This window comes from Pimephales promelas, chromosome 25, assembly GCF_988280905.1.
Source record: "Pimephales promelas chromosome 25, fPimPro1.hap1.1, whole genome shotgun sequence".
Classification (NCBI taxonomy): Eukaryota; Metazoa; Chordata; class Actinopteri; order Cypriniformes; family Leuciscidae; genus Pimephales; species Pimephales promelas.
Genome location: NC_142793.1, coordinates 16718412 through 16738650, shown reverse-complemented (window position 1 = coordinate 16738650; position 20239 = coordinate 16718412). Strand labels below are relative to the sequence as shown.

Here is a 20239-nt window from a genome sequence, read left to right as displayed (position 1 = left end):
GTCACTTTGGATCTTGAGAGCCCAAACTAATTTTTTTATGTATTTTGAGTTTCCAATCTTTGGTGAAATATTCCTTTAAAACTGTTGTGGAACAAGTCAACAGATCTGTGAGCAATAAACTTTAAGCACACAATGTGAAATGCAAACCTATGCAAACAAACTACAACTTACACCACAATAACAGAGACCAGGATAAATCACTAGAAATGAATAGCCAAAGCCCCAGAAATTTAGAGATTAGCATTGTAATCTCGTTAACCTGACAATAAACTGCAAAACTAATATTCTTTAGGGTTTCCAATTCTTTCAACGCCTTATCAAGCTCAAAAAAGTCAATAAGTCCACAGGCACAGTGCAAAACTCGCTAACAACAATCTCAACATGTATGCTAAGCCAAATGACCTGAGATTGACTCTTCCATTGACTGCTCAAATGTCTACACGATAAAGCAGTCGTCTAGTTAATGCTTAGAAGAGTTTAACAGTCACCCTGAGCTTATAGTTAAACAAAAGATGAATTATTTTCCCAAGCTAACAACATAATAATAGCCCAAACACTAGCTAGCATTAGCATGCAGCCTCCACATAGAGTATCTTTAGATTAGCTTGGTATGGCACTCCAGCATAGAGATCATACCATTCTCATAAGTTAAAGCAACTTTAATGAATCACTCTGAAGAAAATCAGTTTTAAGGGATTTCAGAGGCCGAAATTTCAGTGAAACCATGCTAACGCTAATATTACAACTCAGATCTCATAAACATGGATGTTTCTAAAAGAGCTCTAGTCTAGATAGACAAAAATCCTGACTCATATCCTCCTAACCCTTGATATCCCTCACTCCAACGGTCAACTGTAGCAGACAAATGGCTAAAACTAAATGATGCTGATCCTCATTTCCTGTTTCGTTTTATAAATAGAACGAACACAAACTTTTCACAAAAGACGATCACAGCTACTATATCATGCTAAAGTGATTTGACTTACAAATGTGGATATGAAAATGAGTTGTTGTGCTATTTCAATACTCTTTTGTTGCACAACAGGTATTGACGTTTTTCTTCAGAATTCCATAAACGTACACTTGACAAGTTTGTCGTCTTCTACATCAACAAACTCACCCCGCTGTACCAGCCTTTAAAAGAGCCCTTATTTCTTGAAGTAATTTCTGCTTCCCCTAAGAAGTGAACACGTATAGAGCTCTAGAGACTTACTCTGGTTTCCGTGCAGGCTTTGCCCTTCTTATACTCCTTATGGCTGGCTCTCTTGTCCAGTTTCGCCCACAGGCCTTGGGCCTTCCAGTAAGTGACGGCAGCTTTCAGACTGCTGTAGAAGCCTCTGTGGTCGGAGGGGTTCAGCTCCAGCTGCCTGCACAGGATGCTGAAGGCCTGAAGAGTTCCCTTACAGGTAGTGGCCTGCACAAAGTTCTCAAACAGCTGGCCGGCCTGAGACGCACGCTCGTCCTCCGTCTCTCCCATCTCTTTCCCTCTGTTGACAGGGGATTCAGTCAGAGGTTGATTGGTGCTGGCATTTCTTTCCAAGACTGGGGAAAGAAAAGCAACAGAGGGTTTTATTTGTTTTCTAGACTGGGATGAAAGTGCCATAAATTTCATTATATGCAATCCACAATCTGTATGTGGGGAAAAACATCCTATACTGTATATGGGTATACAGAGCAGTGAAATGACTAAGAAAGAATGGTAGGCAGTTGGTTCATTTATTGCTTTAGGGCTCTGATTGCAGTCTGTCGAAGTTTGTATTTTATGTTTGTATATTCTCTCAAAACATCACTGTCCTTAAAATAATTAAAGAGGTGCACAACTAAATTTCAGAAAGATCTTTTTTTTTTTTTAAACTGGGGCCCAGGAGATTGGTATGGTATACGATACTAACTCAAATAAAAAATAAGTAAATGAAGAAATAAAAATAATGAAGTGATAAAAAGTAAATATATGCATATGGAATAATAAAATAAAAAACGAAATGTCAATTTAAAAAGTCGATATTTTTAAGATCATTTTAAGCAATTATTTAGGAAACAATGTTTTCATTTAACTGTTTTTAAGAATATTTTAGAAAGAGGGTGTCTTATGTAAGGGGATTATCCTTTTTAGCATCAAAAACCTCATTAACTTACTAGTCAACTGCTAGACAACTAGTCAACCATCCTAACAACAATGCATGCCAATCTTTGGCTATCTGGACCATGCCTTGTAAAGCACAGAGGATTCTGTCCTGAAGTAGCCTACTGCTGGTACATCAAATGAAAATGACACAAAAACACTTGGCATGTGCTGCAAAATGGGCCAGAAGAGTCACGTTCACTCAGAGTCTAGTGCCTGATAGGATTACTGCACGCAGAGCAAACGGGACAGAACAAAGGAATGTTCAAAATCAGGACACCGAGATTGGCCCAGTTGTAGACAACCTGTGAGCCAGAAAACTATTTTCACGCACAAAGAATGGCCTTCATATTCTTCAATACGTTTCCTTTCATGCAGTGCAGGAGAGAGGGTGAAAATGTTTGGAATGGCATGACGGTGGGACTATAGTGCATTTCTCAATGTGTCCTTTAGGTAAATTCAGCAAGTGAACAGAGTTGATTTTGAGTGTGAAACCAGAGCACACCGACACGTGAATGATTTTAATGCGCATCTTCTGACCGAGTGAGAAAACTTGCCAGCATCCAGCATCTTTCTCTCAATGAACACTCCTGAGGGGTCACTTGAGTCTCACCAGCCAAATCAAACCTGGCAGCTGACGAGAGCTTCTCATTTATCTGCAGGGTGGCATTACGCATTCGCTGCTCTCTCCCGATTCATTTGTGCAGTCACAGCCACTGTTTGTTAACGTTTCCATTGGTTCACACACACATAAAAGACAAGACTGGACTAATGATGCTGAAGACATAATGTATAATAAAAATAAATTGACCCAAATGTCTAGTACTTGAATTCTCCAAGGGCCGATTTTTTATGCGTCACCAATGGTCAGTGCAGCCAATGCAGTGTGGGAAAGTTCCCATTGCTAAATTTGACCATGCTGAAAAGGCATCAGGGGATACTTCTAAAAACAAGATGAGCCAGGAAAATCTAGTTGTGTGTGAGACAAACAGTAAGACGAGCCACATTTAGAAGCTACAAATCATATGGTCTCTACTGATCAGTAGGACCAGCGTCTCAATAGATTGCACAACTGCAAGCAACCTGTGCCACTGCCTTCAGAGGGATTTTTCAAGTATCATGCACATTTGCCCATCCCGTCTATCATTAACAGACATTAAAAACTAGTTCATGCTCGTGTCACTGTGACTCCCAAACAAACTGACTTCGACAGCTCAGACATGCAGTCTTTCACCATTAGGTCTTGACGGATCTTTTTGGAGGAGCTTCAGCTTTGAGAGAACCAAAGGGTTCATACGCATCCCAGTGGATTCGGCAGAAAGCAGCACCACTTAAAACTTGGGAATTCCCAAAGAGCCAACATTCCTACACCACTAAGATTACTCATGTGACAGAAGCACACATACGTGAAGTTAACCTCATCTCTCTCACTCTCACCAGGGCTGTATTTATTTGATAAAAAAAAAATAATAATAAGAGCAATAAAAAAATTTATTTACAATTTAAAACAACTTTAAATATATTTTAAAATGTAATTCATTCCTGTGATGGCAAGTATTTTCAGCATCATTACTCCAGTCTTCAGTGTCACATGATCCGTCAGAAATAATTCTAATATGCTGATTTGGTGCTCAAGAAACATTTAATTTTGTTATAATCAATGTTGAAAAGAGTTGGGCTGCTTAATTAATTGACAGTTTAATTGATTAATTTGGCAGTGCAAAGATGAATTGAGATATATATATATATATATATATATATATATATATATATATATATATAAATACACACACAGTATTTTACGTGGAAATAATTCTTAAATATATACATGCATATGTATTTATACAAAATAATTATACACAGCACACACACATAAACACAAACTTTTATTTTGGATGTGATTAATCACAATTAATCTTTGTATAGCCCTAATTTCAAATAAATGCTGTTCTTTTGAACTATACATACTCCAAAAAAAAAAATAAAAAAAATAAAATAAAATATTTGAGTATATACACGTGTGAACATATTAGTTGTTGATGTGTTTTTTATGTGCGTTTTGTATATTGAAATGGTGCTACTCAGCGGGTTTATCCTAAATAATTTGTCCAAAATAAACACACACACACACACACACACACACACACACACACACACACACACACACACACACACATTGGGTTTCCATGTTTCAAGGTGAATTTCCACAATGATTTTTATACTGTACAAACTGTATATTATATCACAACCCCTAACCACACCCATTTTCAAAAAACAATTTAATAATACGTGGTTTTCCTCATGGGGGACAAGGTTTTAAAAAGCGTCTTTGGTCCACATAAAGAAGGGTTTACCAGGAGGAACACACACCAACCCACACACACCAACAAACAAACAGCTGTTCATGTTTGTAGGGAAAGTACACCCTACAGAGTCAATATAGATCAGTAGTTTACTGCCTGAAGTATTACTGTACCAGCGAACAAAAGTAACCAGAGAGCAATGCTGCTGTCTAGTAGAGTTCGATTACACTGGTTGAAGTGACGTTTGTTATTGTTAGCCTGCTGACCTATAAGTAAGCATAATATATTATGAATTTATTACAGTATATGGCATTAGTTGATATTGGATATTTAAAGCATGCGCATTTCCTATATTTTTAGATTACATTGGCCATCATACAAAACGCACGTATTAATTTGATCTTTAAAAACTGAAATTTAACAACATTAATTAAACAATAAAATGTAATCATTTAAGAAGAAATAAGCATTTCTTAAAGAAACAAAATAGTATAAAATTGTAATATCTAGGATATTAAATTTATTTTGACATGATTGCACACTTTGCCAGAAAGCCCTGAGAAATAAAACATGTAAAAAAAAAATGTCTCAGATGTTTTATTCCTTACAGGGAATTACTCCCTTATTCCCAGTGTGTTTTTCCAACTTTTGGTACACAGTCAAAAGTGCATTAAAAAGTGATTTTCTGCACCAGAGGCAGGATATATGATATTGTATGAGGTCCAAGTCCTTCCTGTTTGTGCACTTTTTACTGCTTTGTGGTGGACAAAGAATTCAGAGCAGCTCCTCTAGATCACATCAGTGCTAAAACGTTGCCACTTTTTAGGATATCAAAATATGGCACAGCAGCTCAACTAATGGGCTAATATCATTGGCAAACAGATATAGAAAGAAAAATGCAAAGGGGCAAAATCAGTTATTTTGAGATCACAGTTCTTGAGAATGATAAACAATCACCCTTGTTCAAACAAACTAAGCCGCAAAACAGCACAACTTATCATACATTAGGCATAACGAAGGGGAAGCTGTAGGTCAAACCCGTAATGAGTTCTCTAGAGTAACGTCTTCAGTACAGATTTGGTCGAGTGACATTGAACTGGGCAACACCCTTGTGCAACCAGGAATCCTTAAGCTATCAGAATCAACAGCAGGCTTACAAACCCCACTAAATTTATAAGTGATATTGTGGTTGTGAGAAAAAGAAAAAGAACACATTGTGAGGCATTTACGTACAGAGAGAACTTCAGAGGAAAACTGGCCTTTAAACAAAGTTTGAATATTTTGTAGGGTAATAAAATTGTATAAAAGGTTATCCTGTTGGAAGTAGCCATCAGAGGATGGGTACATGGTGGCCATTAAGGGATGGACATGGTCAGAAAAAATGCTCAGGTAGGCCGTGGCATTTAAATGATTCCCAATTGGCACTAAGGGGCCTAAAGTGTGCCAAGAAAACATCCCCCTCACCATTACTCCACCACCACCAGCCTACAAAGTGGTAACAAGGCATGATGGATCCATGTTCTCATTCTGTTTACGCCAAATTCTGACTCTACCATCTGAATGTCTCAACAGAAATCGAGACTCATCAGACCAGGCAACATTTTTCCAGTCTTCAACTGTCCAATTTTGGTGAGCTCAAGCAAATTGTAGCCTCTTTTTCCTATTTGTAGTGAGGATGAGTGGTACCCGAGGGGGTCTTCTGCTGTTGTAGCCCATCTGCCTCAAGGTTGTGCGTGTCGTGGCTTCACAAATGCTTTCTTGAATACCTCGGTTGTAACGAGTGGTTATTTCAGTCAAAGTTGCTCTTCTATCAGCTTGAATCAGTCGGCCCATTGTCCTCTGACCTCTAGCATCAACAAGGCATCTTCTCCAACAGAACTGCCGCATAGTGGATGTTTTTCCCCTTTCACACCATTCTTTGTAAACCCTAGAAATGGTTGTGCGTGAAAATCCCAGTAACTGAGCAAATCGTGAAATACTCAGACCGGCCCGTCTGGCACCAACAACCATGCCACACTAAACATTGCTTAAATCACTTTTCTTTCCCATTCTGACATTCAGTTTGGAGTTCAGGAGATTGTCTTGACCAGGACCACACCCCTAAATGCATTGAAGCAACTGCCATATAATTGGTTGATTAGATTATTGAATTAATGAGAAATTGAACAGGTGTTCCAAATAATCCTTTAGGTGAGTGTATATCTCACAATTGCGCCTTGACTGCTTTTGAAATCACAATTGCGACTTTTGCATTGTAATTTTGACTTGTGTGATTTCTTACCATTTCAACCTGAAAAATCTCACTGTTGCTTTACATTTCTTTTTAACATTTTCTACAAATGCCAATTTTATTTTTCACTCACAGCAGGCTTCTATATAAAGTGGATAAGCTCTTGGAGAAACATTCTGGTGATCCTGCTCAGAATAGACAGGCCTCAAGTTTCAAGTGCTGCCATGGTGTGATTCTATAGCCGTGCAGCAATGTACAGCAGGTTCAAAGCCTGGGGTAAATAATCCTAGTTAGGCTACGCAGAAAATCATTTGCAGAGTTTGCCTAAATTTTAAAAACAGAATCCTCATTCCATAAACATCCATTTGAAAAGCTCTTTTGAGCTTTTGTCATATTCTCCAGACAGATAGTATACCTTGCAGACATCAAGATTTCTGGCAGCATCTTTAACTGATCCTGTTGTGTGGATGATATGATCCTTACGATAACAAACACAACTTTCCACTTCCTCTAACGTTCTCTAACCCACTGGGAAGCAGAAAGAATTATAATGGAAACATGCATGAGGAATTTAAAGACTCTAAAAGTGGGGCTGCGCCAGACAAGAAGGTCTAAATGAACAACAGTTTCAACTAAAAAAAAAAGTGCGTTCACTGGATTAAAGTCTTCCGTTACACTACAACAGGATGGCCAAATGTAAACCACGTATTCACTAGGGTGAATGGATTTAGGTTTGATATGGTCTTACACACTCCTAGACCAAAAACTACATATAATGTAGCCTCTTAGTTGAATTAAAATAAGTCAGTCATTTAAATACATTTACTGTCAAACCGCTCAAGATATAAAATGTCAACATGTAGTAGCAACTTTAACAGGTGTTCAGATTCTCCTCTCAGCTGAGCTGGGTAGTGTGAAAAAGTACAAACCAAGTTGAGAAGCATTATTTGTTCCACATGAACCAGCTGGAGTCTGATCAACCAGCCGGTTGAGCTGTTTCATCATGAACGGCACTAACAAAATCCAATAGAAGAACTTATGCAATTCCTACAGAGACTGCCATGTTGCGATATACTACCCACATGAAACGCATGAGAGGATCCCAGCAGTTCAAGAGGAATGGGGAGGTTGTTATTTTGAGAGATGTCCTCAGTGCAGCAGATAAACTTTCAGCATTCACATCTGTGGATAATTGGAGTCAAGCCATTTTAACTGAACCTCTATGGAGTCTCTCTTATCTTTAAAAAAAAAAAAAAATCCCAAATAACTGCCTAAACCGCTCATAGGATCTCCAACATTATTTGTGTTAGTCATTTCCCCATCCACCTCATGATCCTCTCTACGATTTTATAACTCACAATCACGACTGGGGCTGCACGATATATTGAAATATATTGTATTTTGGTCCTGTTATCCCCGTTCGACTCCATGACACAGTTCCCTAGTGTGTATCAGTTTGTTCCCTAGATAAAATATTCCAGTCACCTGTTGTCCCAGTTAATTTACTCATTATTACTTCCTCTGTCTATTTAAGTACTGTCTTCATTCAGTTCATTGTTTGGTGTTGTCAAAGTTAATTGGTTGTTATGTTTCACTTTAACTTTTTGAGTTAAAGACCGTTTCCATGAGTTCTTCGTCTTCATGATTTCCATTTCTTTCCAAATATAGCCATTTAAGTTATCTATTGAATAGTCCAGTAATTCTTCATATCGCAAAATAATAATCACAGAAAATAAACAGAAATCCAATTGATAGACAAACACCATAGTGTATTTCAGTCTTTCTCTGTGCTCAAGACGGCCCTTATAAGTCACAGGCATATTCCAGGAAGCGGGGATTGTGTAACAGTATCGTTTTGCTCTATAGGCAAAAGAGGTACAACATATTGAAAAGCTCTCATAAACAACCACATGATCTGCAAGAGACTAAACGGATCAAGAAAAGCAATCACCTAATGGTGCATCTCGTACATCGCGTTATGACAACCCATATAAACTAAATGGTGTTAAAGTTCAGCAGCACTGCTGGGAATTTAGGATACAGACATACTAGACAACTTGAATTCATTACATATTAAACTAAACACACAAGTACAAAAGAAACATCTGCAAAGGCAATAATCAAGTTATTCATCAATTGAGACATATTTGACGCCAGTCTGAGCCTGTTGATCTCGTCAGTCAGAGCAATACACACAAACAATGAGTAATCCTGGACAACAGGGAGGAAAAAACAACACTCTAGTCGAACCAAAACTATCACAGAAGTTAGGAAACTTCCAACAGCATGAAGAAACACAGTCACCATTGGAAAATTGCTGATCAAAACAAGTTTACCTGAGAACAGTCAAAGGTTTTGGAATATTTTAGCTAGTTTTTGGCTGGTAGACCATACTTCAGATAGATTCCCAAAATACAATGTTGTCATTTAGCTAGTGGCTGTATTAGGCTAAAGATAATGATAAAAAAAGAAGAAAAAAAGCATGATTTAGTGCTGTATTGGCATTATCTAGGAGATAAACTACTAAACCCTGACAGCTGACAAGCACTCCAAAGGCTGTGGTAAATTATTTACACCACTCTTGAAACTAACCTGGCTAAGATGTAATCAAACACCTGACTCGATATCCAATACAACCTTGTTACCCTTCTTCATTATAATAATATAATTATCATAACGCAATTATACATAGCCTAACTAAAGATATTTATGTTATAATATAACAATGTTTTTTTTTCCCCATATGAATGGCAGTAGTGTAGCCTATCAATGCAGCGCGTGCCCAATATAGTTTCCCAGCAGCTCGTGCTTTGATGCGCTCAAATGAAGTGATCAACAAACTTACTTTTTCCGCTGTAATGTGACTTTGGGCTTCAGCGACAGCCGCAGAATTGGACTGACATCGGTCAATATTATCCGTATACAGTATCTGAGCTCTGAGAGGTTTATCTCGCAGAGAGAAATGTTAGCATCTTATGATTCCATCCACCCGGTTGTTGATATAGGTCGCCCTCGCGACTCACTGGCTCTTTATGCTCTTTATAATTAGAGGCGGCGCTTCCCATGACGCCCAATGGGAAGTGCAGATCAACTTGGAAGGCGAATCCCACTGTTGATTTTTTTCTATTAGGCATCTGTACTTCACTTCATTCTAGGGATAAACTGTATTGCGGTTTAAGCTGAACGGACGAAAGCTGTAATTGCAATGCTTTCAACAAAAAACTTTAGACGTTGGTTTTAAATTAAATTTGGTTTTGTAAAATATGATATGGGGAACAACACATCTATCGCAAAACGGCATTTTATTAATACGAATGGAATTTTACAAGTACATACACACTGCACCACAACATAAAACATGTCTGCATTAATGTTTGGAATATTCCCAATGTTTTCTGCCCATATTGGCTGTCCTAAACGCTTCATCATGATCCAGATAACGTTACCTGACCTGCTCTAAGTAAAATATGTCCTTTAACATGAACTCTAATTTTAAACAGTACTCCCAAATCTATTTTTCTCATTCTTTTAAATGTGATATGCTACTATTCTACATAGTATTAATTTGAGTCTTGATAACGATGATGAACATCATTCAAGCATCTTACCTACAACAGTGGAAGAGTTCTGGCTCGAACGCCAACAGTTTAATCTCACACATGCTGGCAGGTGTGTCATTAGCACAGATAATCACAGCGTTGAACGAGATCTTGTACTCTGTCGCCATCTTCTGGACTCGTAAAGGTTATGCACGCTTAATGCACTTTGAGAAGAGGTGCCTTACTGTAAGTGCAATCAGATGCGTTTATTAGACTCTAGGAATTTGTACAAAAAAATCATGTTGGTAACCCTGGATAATGAGACATAGAGCCATATTAATACATTCAGTTATAATTATTCATATTATTCCTATTCCTATTGAGCTAACAAACACATTTTCCTCATTTTTGAAGGGCAGTGCGCTGTCGCTTTAATAATTGAGCCATCAGACGCAATAGTGGGAGCCAAAAACCTTTTCCGGTCTTTTTTTCCCCTTACAAGTTTCCAAATAGACCACGTCCCAGGCACAGACAGGGTCGTCTAAGTAAAAAACTATGCTGAAGTGTGTGATATTATCCCTTTGCGTGGGCTTTGTGTTGGGCAGCTCAGTTCACAGAGGGGCACATCTGGACATCACCGAGACCCTGCAGGAGCATGTGGCACACGGACAAACCACTTTAAACGAGATGTTCAGGGAGGTGGAAAAACTGATGGAGGACACGCAGCAGAAACTAGAAGAGGCTGTCCACCAGGTATGACCATAAACTGTAAAATAAGGGTATGACTGGAGAAATAACGATCTCAGCAGACTGAATTTTGTTTTGCGCCATATCGTTTGCTTATGCGGCAGGCTGTCCAAGGCAAACGAACGGTAAACGAAATTTGAGTCGAATCTTTTCATGGAATCTTTTTTTTTTCTTTTTAACATCACAAAACATCGAACGAATCTCATAACGGATTTGGTTTTACTAAACAACTTTTAATAAATCGTACACTTTTTTTTTTTGTATTGTTCAGCGTATATTTTTATATTTTGGTTTAAAAGGCTGCAACAAACTGAACTGGGATTCATTAACTTGCAAAAAACAATCCCCCGGTTTCACAGACAAGGCAATTGTGCTATTTTAACCTGAAGCATTATTCACTGCCAACGTTAAATATGTCAGTTCATGTTTTGTCTCAAGTCTCAAACCAATATATTTTTTTTTTATAAATATTTCTAAAAGCTATTTAAATGTCCTAATTTAAAAGCTATCAGACAAAAACCGTAATTTGAAATGTGTCTGAATAATTTTGATTCATTCGAATCGATTCATGGAAATGAATCGGACTTTCCATCACTCACTAGACTAGAGGATTAAATGCAAGATTTACCTCAGGATTCTAAATGTCTAACAAAAAAAGTACAGTCAAAACATTATTCACATCTAGACAATATTAATCTTATTTGATAAATATGCTCAATCAGATGGCGAATGAGTCCTCAAAATCGCTGTTACATGGACGTAACTTTCCTCCCAGTTTTCACAATGAAACTACAACTGAGATCAAGGTGGGGAATCGGACCGTGCATCTGATAGAGAGAATTGACAAGGTATTTCATATGTTTATTGGGTTCTACTTGATGTGATTTTTATGTATATTTGCACAGTATTGACATGAACAGAACCTCATTGTGCTCATGCCTTTGTAGATTGATCTGCCTTGTCTCTATCTCCTGGTTTTCCTGTAGGAAACAGATAATAAGACTGGAAAGACTCATTTTTCCAGAACCCTCATTCAGGACACCGAACGGTGGAATGAAGTAGATCATGTGAGTCTTTAGTTCATCTATCATCTTAAATCCCATATCACTTTAAGTTATAACAACAAACCATTTTTATTTCTCAAAAAGTGACCATATACATCAGATATCAAACTTCCAGTGCTATGAACCCTGAATTGAGTTTGTCGTCACTTTGGCAACCTGGGGTTAGAAAGCAGAGTTTATTTATTGAAACCAACTTGGATTTTCCACTTCAGCAGTCATCAAACTAGGTCCTCCCATTTGCATGGGAAACATGTGGCGCATCGAGACTTTTCTAAACATGGACAATTGTTGTAAATAAAGTAGTTGAGGGACAGATGCTCCACATCAGTCCTCTTTTCTCACGTTTTATATTGTCGCTGTTGTGGCTAAAATATAAGCTTTTACTTTTTATACTTTTTATCAACATAAACACATTCCCCTGGTTTCACAGACAAGCCTAGTCACAGACTAAAATGCATATTTGAGCTGTCTTACAGCAACTTGCACTGACTTTTAAAATATGTAAAAAAATGTTGTTGTTTTTTTAAGGCACGTTTATAAAAATGCCCTAATTAAACTAAGGCCTAATCCTGGCTTAATCCAAGCTCTGTCTGTGAAAACAGGCCATAATGTCTTTGTTTTCAAGACTAAATGTAACATTTAGCATCCTTGATTTCTACAGTACACTCTCAATTCTCCCGAATAACAGACTAACTGTGTTTAATAGCTTTTGATTGAAATTAGATACATCAGACAGCTACCGTTATATCTATTCCAGAGTAAAACCTGAACATATAAGCATTACACTTAAGGTCTCTGCATTTCTGCAACAATTTTACTGATGGCAATGCCATTAGAGGCTCTTGTTCATGCAGTCTTCTGGCACCAGGACAATATATGGTGAAATTAGAACAGCTGGAAAAAATGCATGGAAAGTGGTGCACTGGGATTGTGTGGTCAAGTGTTAGTGCCAGCAGCCATGTTGCCATGAGGCAGCTCTTAGTGGTTTCTCTCCAATTTTACACAGTGGCAAATCTGAGCTCACACGCAGTTGATGAGCATTGTCAGTGTAGTAATGGACAGCTATTTCTTTTGCAAAATAAAATCCAAATTTGAACAACAGTCAATTCTTAATTTCATGTATTACAGGACTAAATACAAAAAAGTAAAAAATAATATATATAAATATAGATGCATAGCAATTGATATGTTGGTTTTCATTTTACATACTCTATATTTATTTATAACTTATGAATTATATATTTATATATATATAATTCATATAAATACAAATCTCACTCAATTATTTTAAAATTGAATGAATTTTGTGATGATGTCTTATGTTAAGAACTTGGAACAGAACCAGAAGAAAAGTTGTTGTCTTTTTTGTGAGGACTTGCTGAGAGTTTTTTTTTTTTTTTTTTTTTTCACGTGACTCACTCACATTAGTCTAGACTCCAGGGCAGGCATTGTAACTCTGGGGGGAAGGGTAGTGGTAGCGGTAGTGGTAGGTCGCTGTTACGGCTCTCACAGGAGTGAAGTGCTGAGATGTGTGTCTGGACCTCCGGATCTGTAAATGTGGAATTAATTATAACACCACTGATGAGATCATCAGGCATTAACATTTAAATATGACTCCTGTTTGTCTGCATTGAACTGCAGGGCAGTCGGAGACTATTCGCTATTCTTTTATTCAGTTTATTTGTAAATATTTTCAGCTGACGTCTTTTCCCGCCTTTTCCTTAGGATATACATTTAAGTCATACTTTTCATCCTATTAATTTTCAGCGTCTAAGAAAGTACAAGCACACAAAGGACTGTTTTTTGCTACTACACTATTCACTCATTGCTGCAAAACAACACAAAAGTGTTTTTCAGTTAATGGTAGGTGGTTGTTTCTTTAAGTCCCCCAGCTGAATATCTGTCTGGGAGGAGAAACACCTCGTTGGAATTTCTTGACCTAAAGTACAAAAGACTTACTGTACTTTAGGGACAATGCTGTAGGATACTTAAAAGAACAATTCCCTGAAAAATGAGACTAACAAAAATATTGCCATCGTACTCACCCTCATGTCGTTCCGAACATCTATGACTTTCTTTCTTCTGTAAATTATGATAAATGTTTAGCAGAATGTCCAAGCTGCTCTTTTTCATACGATGAAAGTGAATGGTGAACAAAAGCAGCACACTACTGTAGTACTGCCCGCCACTGTCAGAAATTTGGGAGTTTTATGATGTTATGAATCTGATGTCGAATCATGAAAATATAGTCCAGCAGGGTTTATTGTTTAAACAGGGGTCCTTTGTATGTGTCTCTGTAATATGTTCTTTCAGTTTCATTCTTGTTCACACAGGAGTGCATGATTGACGAGGATTGTGGGGACAACAGCTTCTGCCTCTACGAGATCATCACCTCCAAATGCGTCCCGTGCCAGATGACTAATATGGTCTGTGCTCACCTTTTGTTAATAAAAAGAAAAAACAAATTATACATATGGTCATGGTCAAGATTACATACACCTTGTAAAAATCTGCAAAATTATAATTATTTGAACAAAATAAGAAGGATCATACAAAATGCATGTTATTTTTTATTTAATACCGTCCTAAATAAGATATTTTACATAAGATGTCGATAATTTTATAAATAATGACCTCGTTTAAAAGTTTACATAGCCTTGATTCTTAATACTGTGTTGTTACCTTGTGATGGTTGTTCTTGAGTCCCTTGTTTGTCCTGAGCAGTTAAAGGCACTCTATGCAAGATCTGTACCTTAATATAACAGCTTCAAAGTCGTTTTGGTGGTTAACAAAGTCATAGTAGGGCGAATCATCCTGGTAGGAAAGCTTGGGGGGGACGCCGCCGGAAAAACCAGCCATGCAAGTTTGAGAGTGGCGCCCCTGACACAGCGCGTGAGAATCACGAAATGGTTTACGGCAACGACGTCACACGCATCAACAACATCATACTGTATGAAGCTACTTTCGAAAAAGGGAAAGAGAATCGGACCGTGCTAGAAACCGGACAAGAGTCCACTCGGTCGGGCTTTCACTCGTTGGCGCGAGCTTAAAAGCTGCACTGGATTGTAACTGCGATGCTGACCTGGCGATCTTGTTGATGGACTTGTAAGTAAATCTCTTATTTATAAACTTGTTTGTATTTGTATACTAGTTGTTTCTATATTGTATGTTGCTGCACTGGCTTGTGGTATGTAATTTTTTACGGTGCTGTTCATTCATCCGTTGTTGATAATAAGACCAGTTCAATAATTCTCACATGTCTATAGCTTTCGATTACCAGAGCTTTAAGCAGACTTCCTAAAAACAGTCGTTTCTCTTAGTCTTGTTGTTTTTTCCGTTATGTTTTATTGCCGAGCTTGCCACAAGAGCTAGTTTGCCAGCTGAACTCAGGTGTTGTGATGTGTATTTATCACGTATCTTTAGTCCTGTGTCTGGTTCGGATTTCTTATGACGTGTGTAAGTTACTGTTATATCAAGTTTATCTGACTAACAGTACACTTCCCGACTGTAACTTCAAATTGTGTTGATTATGAATCAATCAAATCTTGACGCTGTTGATGTTGATTCTTGCGATTACCATGAGGACATAGTCAATATCTCACATAATTATTAGGACATATATAAGCCTAGAGGTTGTAAATAATTGAACACAATTTGCTATTATGATAAATTGTAATCATGTCTAAATCATAACGTCCAATGTTATGAAATAATGCGACGTACATTTAACTTGATTGATGTCATCTGACATTTTGTAATTTTAACATTACAATCAAAAAACATGAATGAAATTATACAGTAGCCTATACACTATAGGCTATTTACTTCTGATTTTGCAGAAATCATGTAAAAACGCTATAAGCCAGCAAACGCGATAGGCAACTTTATTATTAAAAAGCAGTCTAGCACTTGACAGTAGTTCAGTAGATATGCAGTAACAGGGGAATAACGGTTATTTACGACAGTGCAAGTACACCACAGCGGCTCTAGAGGTCACTGTTTTACAAAAAAACCAGAGAGTGCATAGTGTGCCTTTAAACTGCCCAATGTTTTTGTATGATTTTGAGATCCATCTTTTCACACAGAAGAAAATTGATTAACTCAAATACAACTATAATTTAAAAAAGTGAAACACGATGCATTAAAGGAGTAGTTCACTTTAAAATAAAAATAAAAAAACTTTTGCTGATAATTTACTCACCGCCAAGTCATACAAGATGTCCATGTCTTTCTTTCTTCAGTCGAAAAGAAATTAAGGTTTTTGATGAAAACATTCCAGGATTTTCTCCATATAATGGACTTCATTGGGAACCAAACGGTTCAAGGTCCAAATGAGAGTTTCAGTTCAGCTTCAAAGGGCTTTAAACGACACCAGACTATGAATAAGGGTCTTATCAAGGACCCTTCGTGTCATGACTCGAAAAAAAAAGATTTGTTCATTTTGATGGACAAGTTTGAACAGGAGAGTCACAAATGCTCATCACAGAACAGAGCAAGGCGAGCATTTGTGCTCATAAAACTTAGTTTTTTATTTATTTTTTAAATGACCGATCGTTTCGCTAGATAAGACCCTTATTCATCGTCTGGTGTCGTTTAAAGCTATTTGAAGCTGATATATGAAGCTGATATAAGCTGTTTAAAGCCCTTTGAAGCTTTGAATATATATATATATATATATATATATATACAAACATTTTGTTCAAATATATTATTTACTTGTAGGAGTGCACCAAGGACGTGGAGTGTTGTGGAGATCAGCTGTGTGTTTGGGGTATTTGTGCTCAGAACAGAACCAAAGGACAGTCTGGAACAATCTGCCAGTACCAGAGTGACTGCAGTCCTCAACACTGCTGTGCCTTTCATAAAGGTTGTGTAATCTTTCTATAGATTATTTCAGTTTGTAAGTAAGTTGTAATAAAGTGTTTTAGGAATTTAAAGTCTGGGACAATGGTAAAACTAAATATGAATAAAATGCATTTCAAAAGTTGTAAAAATAAATGATAAAGACATGAGGAAAAGTTTTAACCATTAATAAAAATCAAAAGGGCCTATATAAGCAACTCTGTTAGATAAGCAGTTGGTTATATTGTAAAACATCTGAAAAATATCCTGTTTCCCTGGGCCTCCCGGTCAGAAGATTTCTCCTCAAATTACTAAATAATTGTTTCCTTATGAATTTACAATTGAACTCCTTGCTCTTCACTCAGTTCAGTGTTCCTCGGTTGTCTTACTGTTGCCAAATATGCATCAATCACACAAGATGCAAACTAACAACATTTGCTGTGGTTTTGACACATCACCTCATTTCCTGAGTTCTGGAGTCCACCTAATCTTTATCTCCGTAGTCTCTCTATGTCCCTCCCTCTTGTTTTTAATATTTCTCGTTTTTTCCTCTCCAGCCCTGCTCTTCCCAGTGTGCCGCCCCAAGCCACAGGAAGGCCAAGGCTGCCCCAGTCACCCTAACCAGTTGATGGAGTTACTACTGTGGGACGAGGAGGGTCCACGGGAGCACTGCCCCTGTGCTGCAGGCCTGCACTGCCAGCCTCTCGAGTGAGACCGCAATCTCATCACAATCATTCATTGCATGTGTCTATTTTTGGTGTGTTGCACACAGCTAAGCAGGTTTGGCCTTATTTGTTTAGACATTTTTATTCTTTATAATTGTAATCTTGCCAGCCAATCAGATTGCAGCTTGTAGGTAAGGGAAAGAATATATATATATATATATATATACACACACTCATATCACACTTTTAAATACTCATATATATGAGTGTGTATATATATATATATATATACACATACATACACACTGTTTGTGTGTGTATTAGTGCTGTCAAATCGATTAATCACATCTAAGAAAAGTTTGTTTATATAAAATGTGTATGTTTGTATACATGTGTGTGTGTGTGTGTATATATATATATATATATATATATATACACATTTTAATTTATATAAACAAATTGTTGTTAGATGTGATTAATCGATTTGACAGCACTAATACACACAGTGTGTGTGTCTGTGTGTGTATGTGTATGTATATGTATATATGTATGTATGGGGAATATGCATTTATTTGATCCAAAATAAAGAATAAAAAAAACATTAATATTGTGAAATATTATAATATAATTAAAAAAATTATTATTATAATTTTAATAATTTTAAAATATTATAATATAAATAATATTAATAGAATTTATTCCTGTGATGCAGAGCTGGATTTTCAGCATCACTACTCCAGTCTTCAGTTTATAGGCTTGATGGGTATCAATATAGTGATGCTGAAAATCCATATATAAATAAATAAAAAACCTCACATTTATCTCTTTTATTATTACAGGAAAAGATCAGTGTGTGTAGATGAGAGGAAATCTTCTGGTGAAAGAAATGTGGACTGATCGCTCCCACAGAAACTGGATATTTGTCAGTAATATATATATCACATGAAATTACAAAGAAATGTGTTTTCAAAAATTGTAATATTTTGATAGAGAATGACAGTATTCTGAATATGTTGATATTATATTTCTTCCTAATATGATTTCTGGTTGACTTTTGAATGTATTATTTTGAAAAGCAAATGTTTAAAAAAAAAAAAATGCAACATAACTAGTAGAAATATGAACAGCAGATGGCAGTATTGAATTGTGTATATTAATGAGCTTGAGAATGTCAAGAACACTTAAAATTGATTCATTTACCCCGGCTTTTCACACAAATGTGATTCTTTCAGAGGGTCTTAAATGTTTTACAAGCCATCTCATTAACTATTAGAAAACTTGGCTTGTAAAAGTTTCTTTATACAACAATATTTTACTATCTAGGGCAGCAAGTTATGTGCTTTAGTTATATCGAATCCTAGTTATGTTCTTTACAGCTTAAAAACAGTAACACCCAATGATGAATCATTAAACTGAAAAATAAGTTTATTCTTTATTTCTTTTGGTTTACAAACGAAAGGCACCCATTGATTTTGAACCCTCCACTGACTTTTTAATGTGGCAATTGCAATTTCTCAATAAACATTTTAGATCATTACAGGATATTAAACAAAAACACAGTACATATAAATAAGGCAGACAAAATGGAAAGAAAGGGAAACAAACTACATTTGTCCAGTCAAGGCCTGGCATCGACTTGATCTTACATTTTATAATGACCAATGAAGACAACTATATTACCACCTTTATAAAATGCTGTGATCTGTGACAAAAATACCAATGATGCCTAATTTTAATCATCACAAAGGAAACTACAAAGATAAGTTGACTACTGTACATTGCAATATATGTTACCCTATTTCGGGATAAACAAAAATACTCTTGATGAGACCCTGCATACACAGAACCGTATTCAAACTCACTATTCCACTCAAACTCCCACAAAAAAATATGGATCCTGACAGAAGCGCTGAAATGAAGGCAACAATCATTCTTATCAGTTCTTTAAACCGTTAATAGAAAAGACAATAGTTAATCTATAATCCACACAGAAACAAGCCATCATTCCCTGGTATTAAATTAAGCTGTGCAAAGAGTTCTTGACATTAATTGTGATCCGAAGCACGAGTGACCATAAAAGCAGCCTCTACATTTCTTCTTTTCACGTCATAAACAAACAACCACTTCCTATGTATTTCAAACGTGGAAAATACTTGATAGCGGACAATGTTAAATTACAGTGTTTTATCTAAATAGAAGTACAGAAATGGTTTAGAAAACATACATCCGTCAGCTTTCACATTACTTCAACATTCAGACAGGTCACAGATTGAATCGGGTGAAGAAAGGAAAGGAAAACACTTAAATTAATCCAGTTAAAATATGAACCGCCACCCTCTGATATGGAATAGTACGTAAAGAAATTAGCACATGAGAGTTTTGAAACCTTTCAACATATTCGGTTTTCTCAGGCTGCTTTAGAGATTTATGCAAAAGGTAATGTGTTTTATGTACAAAAGTCCATTACCTGAACACTAAGTTATGGCAAGAAACGATAATCGCGCTTTATTCATAAAACTCGAGCTTCAATTCTTCGTCGCAAATTCCTACTGCTCATGTTTATTAATGAAGCTCATTATTCATAAAAGGCAACAGGTTTAAGCGTGTGAAAACCCCATTTCTTTTTAGGGAAACAGACAAGCCTGATTGATTAAAAGCGACTGATTGCTTTCACAAAAACAAGAGACCCCAACCTAATTTCAACTAGCACAAATAAATATATATGAA

The 20239-nt window shown here is 36.7% G+C and overlaps 2 protein-coding genes across 4 annotated transcripts in view; one reads left to right on the top strand and one right to left on the bottom strand.

Moving 5' to 3' along the window:
* mical2b (microtubule associated monooxygenase, calponin and LIM domain containing 2b) overlaps window positions 1–10370 on the bottom strand; it is a 43400-nt gene extending 33030 nt beyond the window's left edge. Inside the window, exons 1-2 of one of the 3 annotated variants that reach the window (XM_089127994.1) lie at window positions 10264–10370; window positions 1214–1542 (exon numbers count right to left, since the gene is read on the bottom strand). In XM_089127994.1, coding sequence (XP_088984120.1) covers window positions 1214–1542; window positions 10264–10333 — 399 coding nt within the window. In that variant the 5' untranslated portion in view covers window positions 10334–10370. Of the gene's footprint in view, window positions 1–1213; window positions 1543–9500; window positions 9678–10263 lie in introns of those variants that run through there. The other 2 variants (XM_089127996.1, XM_039647886.2) reach the window with 2 other exon arrangements.
* Window positions 10371–10710: 340 nt separating this feature from the next.
* On the top strand, window positions 10711–20176 carry LOC120460185 (dickkopf-related protein 3). Its single transcript, XM_039647844.2, has 7 exons — window positions 10711–10947; window positions 11664–11789; window positions 11928–12008; window positions 14339–14431; window positions 16728–16872; window positions 17405–17555; window positions 18352–20176. Exons 1-7 carry the CDS (start codon window positions 10750–10752, stop codon window positions 18407–18409), a joined length of 852 nt encoding a protein of 283 aa, XP_039503778.2. The 5' UTR covers window positions 10711–10749; the 3' UTR covers window positions 18410–20176.
* The last annotated feature ends 63 nt before the right edge of the window (window positions 20177–20239 follow it).

Excerpts from the sequence above, each read along its gene's own strand:
- LOC120460185 (XM_039647844.2), top strand. The coding sequence starts at position 10,750 with ATGCTGAAGTGTGTGATATTATCCCTTTGCGTGGGCTTTGTGTTGGGC. Across the intron at positions 11,790-11,927 it reads TGATAGAGAGAATTGACAAG|GAAACAGATAATAAGACTGG; the intron begins GTATTTCATATG and ends GTTTTCCTGTAG. Across the intron at positions 14,432-16,727 it reads CGTGCCAGATGACTAATATG|GAGTGCACCAAGGACGTGGA; the intron begins GTCTGTGCTCAC and ends ATTTACTTGTAG.